The 13,428-nt window shown below is 45.6% G+C and overlaps 1 protein-coding gene across 2 annotated transcripts in view; it reads left to right on the top strand.

Moving 5' to 3' along the window:
* Nucleotides 1-361: 361 nt before the first annotated feature.
* The window catches only part of LOC117467390 (synaptotagmin-14-like), a 104,493-nt gene continuing 91,426 nt past the window's right edge, over nucleotides 362-13,428 (top strand). For both annotated transcript variants that reach the window (XM_034110986.2, XM_034110984.2), the window contains exon 1: nucleotides 362-383. In XM_034110986.2, coding sequence (XP_033966877.2) covers nucleotides 371-383 — 13 coding nt within the window. In that variant the 5' untranslated portion in view covers nucleotides 362-370. The remainder of the gene's footprint in view (nucleotides 384-13,428) is intronic.

Here is a 13,428-nt window from a genome sequence, read left to right as displayed (position 1 = left end):
TCCATCATTGAGTTTCATTAGAATCTCTCTGTTGAATTAGCTCTTAGCTCGAAGCTATTTGCACTGTATGTAGCTGGACAACATTTACTTTTGGGTTGGCTTAACTATATTAGTAAACTGCATGAGTTGATCATTTATCCCACCATATAATAGTCATTTGCTATGACAATCTGTTAACGAGTGATACAAAACCTTTACTCTGTTTTGCAGCGTGTTTTTTATTAGCTAAAATGTATGAAACATATTTGTACCGTTTCCCCCTCGGTGTCTCGTGGACCGTACCACAGTACGAACCCCCCTCCCTCCGCTGTGTAGTGGACCGCTCCCCCTTCTTCACCGCCCGCTCTGGTGGAAGCCCAAACAGAACATCATGGCGATGGATGGTAAGTAGGCCAATAACCGCTCTCCTTTCTTCCTAATTCACTTCAGCTGGAACTAACACACACACAAGCTGAATCATTAAAACCACACATGATTCCAGTAGAACAGTGCTTGTTGTAGCTGGAAGCAGGGAAAGTTGTTATATTTATGTTACGCGGTTATTTCCCTGTGCTGTGTGCGAGAGGAGAATCTTGAAGCGGTGTTTGTAACGTTAGTGCTGAAGGGAAAGCTGCGGTGTCTCAACGGCACACCGTTCAGTTAAACTGAAACGCTGTTATATTGTATATTTGCTGGTTGTATTTATACTCTTAATTAACAAAACTCTGGCTATCATTTGTTTTTTTACCGAAGTCTGCTGTTCGTTATTAAGCTTTGCTGCATGCTGGTACTTTACAACTTGGGTAAAAGAGAGAACACCTCACACGAATGGGGTTTGAGGTAGGATATCAATAGCCTATTAGCATATCAGGTGTTAGCCCAGGATAGCATGCTTTGGAAAGCTCTCGTTCAGATTTTGAATATGAAAAAGCTGCTGTTTAATAGAGCATTTCCTGTCTGTATCATCCTCTCTTTTTTGGGCAGCACAGTTAACAGTTTTTACAGATATTACACCTTTCTACTCTGCTTATATCACTTTGCAGGTTGAAAGCAGCTTTGTGTGTATTTAATCAGTTTAAATATCATAATGCTCTCCTCTGAGGGATACCGTTTTTAAATGTCACTGGAAAGAGGACATCACAGCTCAATGACCTGGTTTATAATGATAGAGAGTGGGAGTAAAACATTTGTTATTTCAGAATATAGATACAAAGCTGTGTTTCGGGATAGATCATCCACTTATTGAGATTATATAAAGTGAATCTTGGTTAATTAAGTATAAAGTAACACATATATAGAATCTCTTTGTGATTATACGATTGGACATGATTAAACTTCACTAGTTTTCTTTTTAACTAAAATGAGGCTTCACGGTTAACAGGTGACTTTTAAGCCTTCATATCTTTTTTAATTCTATTTGGCAGTGAAGCGGTGACAAGAGAATAGAGGACAGAGAGATATGTCAAATACAATTACAACGTTTTCTTATAGAATACAACTCTGCTGTCTCCATGCTTTCATGTTCAGAAAGCTCTTTATTGTTCTCACTTTTCACCCTCTGTCTGAAACCAGAGCCCAGTCTGCTCTGATTGGTTAGCTGGCCGGCTTAGGCTAAGTGTTGGGACATCTCTATCACGTACAATGTGTTGGAGTGCTAGCCAATAGAACCACACGTGTTCCATAGTGATGTCATTCTTCTGTTATAGAAGTAATCAAAGGGTTCCAGTCAATGCATTTCTTTCAGTCTGGCCCATCAGTCTTATGGGCCAGTTGAACCTTGTTTAGGTCAGAGGGGTTCGAGACAGAGGGGATTACATCAAAGAGTCCACATGCTCAAGTTGAACCTGCATCCACCGCAGCAGGGACTCAAGTGAGCTCTTTACAAGCTTTCTTCCCTGACATTTTGACCTTTTACTATTCAAGAGAGTCCTTGTGAATCTTTTACATTTTTATTTGAGCTATTTTTGGCTATTTTATCTAGGGATGCTCCGATCGCCAATTTCGGGGCCGATCGCCGGAATCAGTATCGGCCGATAGCGATCCGAAGATTTAAACATCACTTTAAATCTTTTTAAGTGATGTTTAAAACTCAGTTAATGGGGCTCATTCACTGGAGCTTCCACAAACAACAATCAACTTAATTATTACATTCAAATGATGAACATTATTCAAGTTTACATTCACTTTGGAGAATAACACGGGAGAAATGAGCGGAAGCGCTCTCTTTTCCTCTCTCCCTCTCTCTCCCTCTCCTGACAGCCTGTCAGTATCTCATGCAGCTCACTGATCCAGTAATGAGTGACCCGACAGTGAAGAATACATATATTTATAATAACTAGTTTAGCTTGTTCCAGAGGTAGATAAAATAGCTAAGTGTGTTAGGTCTAACGGCCCGTCTACACTACAGGCATCGAAAAATGCTTTCAACGCTTCGCCCATTCACTTGAATGGGGTGACGTAGTTGATTTTGAATCTTCGCCGAACTGCATTGTGGGGAGCGTGGCTTTGCAAGCATCGTGAGCATCAAAAGTTAAGCAATGTTCCACTTTTGAGGCTCGATGCTTGGCATCAGCCAATCAAATCATGCGTATGCAAATCTGACAGTACAAGCGCTAGCCAATCAAACCGCGTGTATGCTGGGAGAGAGTACGCAGGTCATTTCCTCATATTCAAACAAATGGAGCGGTAGTGAATCACCCGGTGCTGTATGATCAGTCTCTGTTCTGTTCATTTACTGGGATACAAACCGGAGGAGCCAGGCATGGAGGGAGGGGGCAGAGACAGTGGGTGGAACTGGTAGGTTTTCGCCTGTTTGGGGAGTTTATATCCAGTTTACTTCGTTTTAACATTGCTATTGCTTTGTATGTCAGGGGCGGACGGGAGATTCCCGATTGGTTGTTGGTCGCCTTGGGCGCGAGAAATCGCCAAGCTTCAGACACGCCCAGCTTCAAGATTGTTTGATGCCTGTAGTGTAGACAGGCCGTAACTCTAACGGCCCGTCCACACGGCGGCGTGCGTTGCCGCTTCAACGCTTCTGCCCATTCACTTTGAATGGGGTAACGTCACGATTCGCCGAACTGCATTGTGGGAGCAAAGCGTAGCTTCTCTCGCGGTGCTCGCCGCAAAAGTAGAGCAATGTTCTACTTTTGCCGCCTCGACGGAGGCGTCAGCCAATCAAATCCCTCGTATGCAAATCTGACAGTACAAGCGCTAGCCAATCAAATCGCGTGTATGTTGGGAGAGCCAGACCGCAGTTATTTCCCATATGTCAACAAAAGGAGGAGAAAATGATCGTGGCGGTAGAGAATCACCCGGTACTATATGACCAGTCCCTCTTTACCTACAGGGATACAAACCGGAGGAGCGAGGCATGGGGGGAGGTGGCAGAGACAGTGGGGGAAACTGGTAGGTTTTCGCCTGTTTTGGGATTTTATATCCAGTGTACTTCGTTTGAATGGACAGCTAGCAAGCATAGACAGTATATTTAGCCAGCTTGGATGTAGCATGAATGCTTTGCTTTGTATGTCCGGGGCGGGACATTCATGTGATTGGTTGTTGGTCGTGTTGCTCGCGTTGACTCCCCAAGCTCAAGACACGCCCACCGCCAAGCGGCAACGCACGCAGCCGTGTGTAGGCTCCGTAACGGTACGTCCACACAGCAGCTTTTCAAAAATCTTGAAAATCTTGGAGCTGGGCGTGTCTGAAGCTTGGGGATTTTTTACGAGCAACGCAACCAACAACCAATCACATGAATCTCCCGCCCCGACATACAAAGCAAAAAACCCCGGGGATTTTATGCGAGCAATATATATATATATATATAAACTCCCCAAACAGGCGAAACCCTACCAGTTTCCCCCACTGTCTCTGCCACCTCCCTCCATGCCTGGTTCCTCCGGTTTGTATCCCGTTAATAGTTCTGGTCGTAAAGAACCGGGTGATTTTCTACTGTAATTTCTCGTTTGGAATATGAGGAAATGAACTGCGGTCTGGTTCTCCCTGTGTGTGTGTTTCGCTGCGCTTACCGGTCCGGCGGGCGGAGCTGCAGGGTTTCTGCTTCACACACGTTGCATACCGCTATTTTACTGTCTTTTTCGGACACCTTAAAATACTGCCAGACCGGTGAAGCCATCTTGGCGAGCTTGTTTTGCCGCACACAGAGAAAAGTGTCATGTATTTTACGTCATGCGATCGGCTCTCGCGATCGGCATGTTTAGAGAGCACCGATCGATCGGCAGAGAGTGAGTATCGATCGGAGCATCCCTACTTTGATCCCATAATGGAGTGTTTTCCCTACATGTTATGGAAGAGGCCAAATCAAAAGCTGAACAGAAGCCTCTCGTATATTCCCAATACTAGCTGCTCTTTACCTCTGCATTACTAAATGTCAGCATGCCTCACCTCCAGCAGGGTCTCTGTGAGGGGCCGCGGGGGCTCAGCAGGTGGTAGAAAGTGGGTGGTGGGATCCACAGTCCCTGCAGTCAACCAGGTGATGTGTGTTTGCGCTAACGATGCTTAACGACACATTGCTCCTGATGGACAACGGTGTGTGTGAGTGACATCATGTCAAAAGTATGAAACGAGTCATCGTGTAATATGTCGGAAATATCGTACAGAAAGTCAAAGTATAGCTAGTCGAACATTTTAGAAAAGTCATATAGCATGTTTACATTCTTTTGAAGAAATCATAGTATACAGTATTGTCAACAAATCTGAAGGAATTGAAAACATCATGCAAGAAGTCATGGTATAGATTGTGAATGTGTGAGAATGGTTAACGCCGACTTGTACAGCGCTTTGAGGGCTCGCACAGACGGAAGAAGAGCTCTATAATGCAGTCCAGTAGCAGTCATCATACAGTAGCTCCTGCTCCCATATAGCATTATCGTCTGGCGGGGACCCCCATATAGCATTATCGTCTGGCGGGGACCCCCATATAGCATTTATCGTCTGGCGGGGACCCCCATATAGCATTACCGTCTGGCGGGGGACCCCCATATAGCATTACCGTCTGGCGGGGACCCCCATATAGCATTATCGTCTGGCGGGGACCCCCATATAGCATTACCGTCTGGCGGGGGACCCCCATATAGCATTACCGTCTGGCGGGGACCCCCATATAGCGCTATCGTCTGGCGGGGACCCCCATATAGCATTATCGTCTGGCGGGGACCCCCATATAGCATTACCGTCTGGCGGGGACCCCCATGTTAAATGATGAGTACATTATGATGGAGAATATGACAAATTAATCATACAGCTTAATACATTTTCTTAATATATAGCTGTATTAATAATTAATAATCAGTTATTCTTCTCATTTTTAATTTATTTTTTGTTTGTCATTCATTACATTCATTGTGTCTTCTGTTATACACACAATATTAAACAGTAATATCAACAGTAAACATATTTTTAAAGCATTTTTAAAGTGATTTCTGTCTTTATAATATTATATCATTTTGAACAGTAATATGAACAAAGAACAATTAACATATCTTTTTAGCATTTTTGAAAGCTACTTATGCCTTAATAGTATTATATATAATATTCAACAGTAATATTAACAATACACATATTTATATTCATATATATAAACATCAATATTTGCTACATCCGTGCTCTCATCCAGCTGCAGAGCGAAATATCCACTAGCTCTCACTTGCTCCAAAAGCTGAGCAGATACTCAGTTTCACTCTCAGTAGTGGCAGCTCGATTCGGATTGGCTTGAAAATATATATATATATATATATATATATATATATATATGAAATTGAATAAGTAAAACATATTAAAAGGTTGGCATCAAAGGACACAGATTGATAGATATGCAGTCATCAATAAAATCCCAAAAAAAAAAAAATTCCCCTTTCCCTCAAACTTTGCGTGACCCCCCTGGCACCTCCTGGGGGCCCCCCTGGCACCTCCTGGGGGCCCCCCTGGCACCTCCTGTCGGGGCCCCCCTGGCACCTCCTGTCGGGGCCCCCCTGGCACCTCCTGTCGGGGCCCCCACTTTGAAAAACACTGACCTATAACATATGGACTAGTGCAATATTCAAATCGCAGTATTTGGTAAAGGCAAAATATGTGAAAATATTTTTAAAAAGTCCTTGTTTGGTACAAATCCTTGTTGAAAATCACACCATGAGCCTTTTGCTGTATTTCTCAATGATTATTTGAATGGTGTTTTTAAAAATATTGCAATCATAATACCAGTCAAAGTAATCACAGTTATGTGTTTCTAAATGTTGCTGCCCTAATATACAGAAAGGAAAATGATGTACATTGAAAAACCCAATAATTATTTTCATTACAAATTGAGTATGTAAAAGAAATAGTGAGAAGAAATGCACATTGCTGTTTCCCAAAGTAGAGCTTTCAAGCTAAGATCAATACATAATAATGTGAAATGCTATTTTTAGCATTGCATTACATTGAAATGATTCCTCTTTCCTCCTGCAGTAGAGTTAGCCTCCAGTGCGACACATGTATGCTTCCATCGCCTCAGGGCTCATGCTGAAGCAGCTTTTATTCTATTCCATTTTACAATTCAAAGGTGCATTGACCTTCCTAAACACAACTACGGTGTGGTTAGTAATGAATGAAAAGCTATGGTCACAAGTTCCTCAACAAAGAAATGACAGGACATACACATTTAAAAAACAACAACAATACAAATAGTGCAAGTTCAGGGGGGTATACTGCGAAGCAGGATTTTCACTTAGCGGCTAAATTCAGGGAAAACTCCGGCTTTCCGGTCCTCCGAAGCTGGTTCTCTTTTTAGCAGGCTAGATCTCCATGGTAACTTATGCTTAGCAGCTAACCTGGTCGGGACCAGGTTAGGTTGCAGCCTAAGAGCTCAACTCAGTGAAAGCACCGCCTGCTGACCAATCAGAGCTCAGTGTGCGGAGTTTAAAGCGATCAAGTCATATTACAGGAGAAAGGAAATACAGAAAAGCTGCCGTCGCAGGAAAGACGGCCGGCAAAAATCACCGACTGTGTGAACGTGAACATTAATAGAATATCACCTCCATCTTCAGAGCAATCTGACTATTATAACATTAGCGTTAAGAAAGCTTACTTAAATATCGGCCACAACATAAGTAACCGGATCAGAGTACATTAAGTACAGTCCGCGGCATATCACTTCATAATGTATCATATCTCTCCTGATCTGAGTCAGCTGAGCCGTATCTGGCCGTGCAACACTCACAGCGTCACAGACTGGATGCAGAAGTATTATTTTAAGCAACACATAAGTTGACGAAACACTCGAGTCAAATGTAATTGAAGTCAGATCGTGTTTTAGACGGGCAGTGATATCATAAACCTGTTGATGTACGCATTCAAACACTTGTTCTGTTCCAGCTGTATTCACCTTGCAGGTGCAGCTCTGTGGCTTTGATCCTGATCAAGTGTTTAAGTCATGGATGTTTAAAGTTTAACTTCTTCATTTTTGACTAGTATTAAAGTTCACTTTTCATTCAGGAAGTATGACGCTGCGCTGTCAGTGCGCTTCTCCATGTTTGTGATTGGTCGAATGCTCCAGATACCACCCCTTTCATGTGAACGCGCACCTAACTAGATAGGACACGGCTGGCTTGAGCGATCCACTTGATAACCAGCGACGTAGGACCGTTTAGCGAGAGCGCGTATGTTTTGGATTAGGCCAACCGGCTAACTCAAACATATCCAGGTTAGGTTGAACCAGCTTCGCAGTATAGGCCCCAGGTGTAAAGTAGTCTTGTTGGCTGCGGGATCAAATCGTCTCAGACGGCAGCAGAGAGGCTTTAGTATTAGTTTAGTATTAACTGACATTCAGTCGTGTGATGGCGTAGGTTTATTTTCCTAATGCGGGTTGTGTTTTGGTTCTGAAGCATCGTCCTAAAGCGATCAGCGTGTCTTAAATACTGAATCAGTGACAACTCCTAACCCTTCATCATTGATTACACAGCAGGGCCTCTGAACAGATCGATGAGGACTTCATTAGGCGAGTGCATGAATGCTTCTGGAGTCAAAAAGGCTCATGAACCATGGAGATATGAAACAGTACAGTTTGTAGCAAATATACAAATATTCATGGGATAATATGTAGAAAATATCATGAAAAAGTCAAAGTATAATATGTAGAAAATGTCTTGAAAAAATTCAAAGTAAAGTGTCTTAAAATGTTGGAAAAAAGTCATCGTGAAGTATGTCAAATATACAAAAAGTTGAAAATATATTAAAAAAAACATGCCATGGCAACAAATGCCTGAATATAGTATGTTGAAAAATGTGAAAAAAGTCATATTTTGTATGCAGAAAATGTGGAAAAATGGTCAGAATGTGTGAAATACGAGGTGAAAGCACCGTGTCTGTAAGTACTGAGGTGGAACATACAACAGAGGAAAACATGCTGCTTTGTTTCAGAAGATGGAGGATGCTCTGCACACATGAGCTGTGACGTGTTGAAAACAGCAAAGGAGAAGGTCGAAGCCCCACGTCCTTTATCCTCCTCTGCTAGAGCTAAATCCAACACTAAATATATATATATAATAATAATAATAAATTGTATTTCTATAGCGCTTTTCTTGAACCCAAAGACGCTTTACATTTGGGAGGGAGGGTAGACAAACAAAACAAAAACAAAGCCAAAAAGAAACAAAAGAGGCTTCTCAATTCTTAAATTTCCCCTCCTCGATCCCCTCCTCGACTCCCCTCCTCGACTCCCCTCCTCGACTCCCCTCCTCGACTCGATCCCCTCCTCGACTCGATCCCCTCCTCGACTCCCCTCCTCGACTCCCCTCCTCGACTCGATCCCCTCCTCGACTCCCCTCCTCGACTCCCCTCCTCGACTCGATCCCCTCCTCGACTCCCCTCCTCGATCCCCTCCTCGACTCCCCTCCTCGATCCCCCCCTCGACTCCCCTCCTCGATCCCCTCCTCGACTCCCCTCCTCGATCCCCTCCTCGACTCCCCTCCTCGACTCCCCTCCTCGACTCCCCTCCTCGATCCCCTCCTCGATCCCCTCCTCGATCCCCTCCTCGACTCCCCTCCTCGATCCCCTCCTCGACTCCCCTCCTCGACTCCCCTCCTCGATCCCCTCCTCGATCCCCTCCTCGACTCCCCTCCTCGATCCCCTCCTCGACTCCCCTCCTCCACTCGATCCCCTCCTCGATCCCCTCCTCGACTCCCCTCCTCCACTCGATCCCCTCCTCGACTCCCCTCCTCGATCCCCTCCTCGACTCCCCTCCTCGACTCCCCTCCTCCACTCGATCCCCTCCTCGATCCCCTCCTCGACTCCCCTCCTCGACTCCCCTCCTCGACTCCCCTCCTCGACTCGATCCCCTCCTCGATCCCCTCCTCGACTCCCCTCCTCGATCCCCTCCTCAACTCCCCTCCTCGATCCCCTCCTCGATCCCCTCCTCGATCCCCTCCTCGACTCCCCTCCTCGATCCCCTCCTCGACTCCCCTCCTCGACTCCCCTCCTCCACTCGATCCCCTCCTCGACTCCCCTCCTCGATCCCCTCCTCGACTCCCCTCCTCGACTCCCCTCCTCCACTCGATCCCATCCTCGATCCCCTCCTCGACTCCCCTCCTCGACTCCCCTCCTCGACTCCCCTCCTCCACTCGATCCCCTCCTCGATCCCCTCCTCGACTCCCCTCCTCGATCCCCTCCTCGACTCCCCTCCTCGATCCCCTCCTCGATCCCCTCCTCGATCCCCTCCTCGACTCCCCTCCTCGATCCCCTCCTCGACTCCCCTCCTCCACTCGATCCCCTCCTCGAGACTTAGTCCCGCCCACAGGAGATGCGAGCGGAGGACCGAGGAGGGGAACCGAGGAGAGAGGAGGGGAAGCAGCAGACGTTTAAAGAAATGAGAACTCCTCTCCTCTGAGCGGTCATATTAAAGCGACGTCCGTTCATTATTACGTGGCAACAGCTGCATCATCTGTCGAGTGTTTTGTCATATTTTATAATCTCTGTTAGATCAGCTGAACATTGTTCCCCCACATATTTACTTTGAATTCATTGAGAGTGCGGTATAATGAGACAATAACAGGCTACAGATGCGGACACACACACACAAATATATTTATATAAATATATACAATTTAAAGTATGAGAGCACTCTCATAATAACGTAACACAATCAGAGACTGGATATATCCCCCCCCCCCCTCTCTCTCTGGTCGCTGAAATGAGGAACATCAATTACGGGCCAAAAGTTGTATTTGCAAGTATTAAAAGTAAGCAGAGGACACCGAACTAACTGAGACCTGTCTGTCCACCACATCTGCGCACTGTACAACACACACCTACACACTGTACAACACGCACCTACACACTGTACCACACACACACACACACACACACACACACACACACACACACACACACACACACACACACACACACACACACACACACACACACACACACACACACACACACACACACACACACACACACACACACACACACACACACACACACTGTACCACACACACACATACACACTGTACCACACACACCTACACACTGTACAACACGCACCTACACACACACACACACACACACACACACACACCACACACACACACACACACACACACACACACACACACACACACACTGTACCACACACACACATACACACTGTACCACACACACCTACACACTGTACAACACGCACCTACACACTGTACCACACACACACCTACACACTGTACCACACACACCAACAGCTCCTAAAGCATAATCAGGCTACAGCCGTCTTAGAAAAATATGGGCTCTTTGTTTGTAGATATCTACTAAACTAAAGCAAATAAAGAGAGTAGGCCTGTTATACTGAGTGATATATATTATACACACTGCTCTGCTTTCTGCACGGACCTCACAGCTGTTCTCTCTGTAAACATCGCTTCGCGATGAAAGCAGTTACTAATATAATATCCAGGGGATGCATGCAGAGCTGTAATTGGCTGAGATAAGTCCGGCCGTGCGTCACGCCTCCACCGTTCCCGGAAATGCATCCGTGGAGGAGCCGTGGAGGACCCATCAGTGTCTCCTCGGTTAGAGCTCCTCCAGAGAGCCTCCTCGATGCTCGATGCTCGGTCCTCGAAGTGCATTTAGAGAAATGAGATGTCCTTCAAAATGGCGCGCTGAAATTCATTTCCGGGTCACATTTACCGGAGGACCGAGGAGTCGAGGAGGGGACATTTGAGTATTGAGAAGCCTCTAAAGAAACAAAACAAAACAGAAAAGCAGTCAGGAGGAAGTTAGTTGAGAGGTGGGGGGGGGGCTTATGGATACAGAGTTGAAGAGGTGGGTTTTGAGGCGGGACTGGAACAGGGTGAGGGACTCAGACTCACGGAGGTCTTGGGGGAGGGAGTTCCAGAGCTTCGGGGCTGCCACAGAGAAGGCTCTGTCCCAGAAGCTCCAGAGTTTGGCCTTGGGGATGGAAAGCAAACCGGCTGAGGAGGATCTGAGGGACCGGGGGGGTTGGTAGAGGATGAGGAGGTCAGTGAGGTAGGGGGGGGCCAGATAGTGGAGGGCTTTGAAAGTGAGGACCAGTTTGTAGTGGATGCCAGTGGAGTTCTTTGAGGACCGGGTGATGTGATTCCATGATTTGGTGTGGGTGATATATATATATACCCTAACCCATATGTTGTTTAGCCAGTACACCATTTTTTCAAAACATTAAGACCATGATTTGCATCCACCCTGTCAGACGATTCAGCTCCTCTCTGGCTGGCTGTTTGCTTTGTGCAGCGAGGAACAGGATATGAGGCGATGATTGCCAATATGTCTTCAGAGCATTTGAGCTAATGTGAGCTACGATGCATTGCAACTGGAATAGAGCAACACATTACTTTCAGAGGGTTCCTGTTGGGGGCTGCAAATCAAAGCAAAGGGTTTCAGAGGCACACAAGGAAGGTCTGCCTCTTCAGTGACAGTCTTGATTATGTATAAAGCTGCTCTAATCGATACAAGTATATACTACGAATACAATAATGATGTATTTTGTAATGGTGGATGCTAACAGCCGGCATGTTGCTGTATGATTCTTCAGTATCAACACATGGTTGTAGGGATGCACGATATTGGTTTTTTGAAACCGATACCGATACCTTCCTGCTTCTCAATACCGATAACAAAAAAAAAATTACGCCACAAATTATTTTAACGCATGTGTATTTTTTGTCCTCGGCCGCCCCGTAGTTTCAGAGCGCATCGAGTTTAAAATACCATCTACAAGCTGATGCTCCTGCCGCCCGCTTGTGGCAGACCACACTTCCACGCTCACCGGCAGGCACCGACTGGCCATCTGGAGGACCGGGAGGGTGTGTGTGTGTGTGTGTGTGTGTGTGTGTGTGTGTGTGTGTGTGTGTGTGGCCCGAGCGAGCGAGAGAGAGACCTTACGTGCATTGTTGTTGTTAGCATCTGGTGCTAGCTAGCTGCGCTAACGGATATAAGGAGCTGTTTAAATGAAAACAGAGGAGCGACATTTCGCCACAACTGCGCCGAACACTTGACTTGACACTTTGTATTGTATTATAGTCTTCGTACGCTTGTAACACACCATCGTAGCGATGGCGATGTTTCAGGTGACTGATCAGGTTCGAAGTATTAGCGCTGGATTTGTGAAGAACTCCCCTCTTCCTAAACCACTAATACCACAGTGCTGGCAAAACGGGAGGAGCCGAGTGAAAAACAAGCGCCCCTCATCCCAATCCACCCACACCGCAGTATTTTTTTCTTTTTTTTTACCCAAAAAATATATTGTATATTATCGGGGCTATTAATACTGGTATCGGGTTTATCGGGATGACGTCATAATTCTTAATATCGGACCGATAAATATCGTGCACCCCTAGTTTCCAGCGATTAGCAGCAGTTTTCAACACAAGACATTAATCACACAATACAAATGAATTATAATGCTTTGTGTCTGCACAATACATAACAGGTGAGTGTTTGTCCCAGCCTATGAAAAGTATTCTATAGACTATAGACTTAATACAACATCCAAACCATGATATGTTTTCATTGATCATATGAATAATGTTGAACGATGGTCAGGGTCATGGTCATGGTCAGGGTCATGGTCATGGTCATGGTCATGGTCATGGTCAGGGTCATGGTCAGGGTCCCTCCATGGTGAATCATATCACAATTTCAACATCAATCAAAATAATCACACTGACTTATTTTTTCCAAATCCCGAAATGATCAAAAAGCACAGCGTAGACTTTTAAGATTGAAGGAAGAGTCAGCCCATTTCTGGGAAACATTGTGGACTCGTCACAAAAACAAGTAGCCCCCAGGTCAGAGCCATTTCAGAATGTGCCAGGCTTACCGTCTGTCTGGCCCCCTCTGCAGTTCTTTACATGCATCCACTGACAGTGAGTGTTGTGTGGCATCAGTCAGAGCCCTCTGTCTGCTTTGCACTTACAGACATGGGGC

Source organism: Pseudochaenichthys georgianus, chromosome 22, assembly GCF_902827115.2.
Source record: "Pseudochaenichthys georgianus chromosome 22, fPseGeo1.2, whole genome shotgun sequence".
Taxonomy (NCBI): domain Eukaryota; kingdom Metazoa; phylum Chordata; class Actinopteri; order Perciformes; family Channichthyidae; genus Pseudochaenichthys; species Pseudochaenichthys georgianus.
Note: the sequence above shows the minus strand (reverse complement) of the source record. Positions and strands in the feature narration are given on the sequence as shown.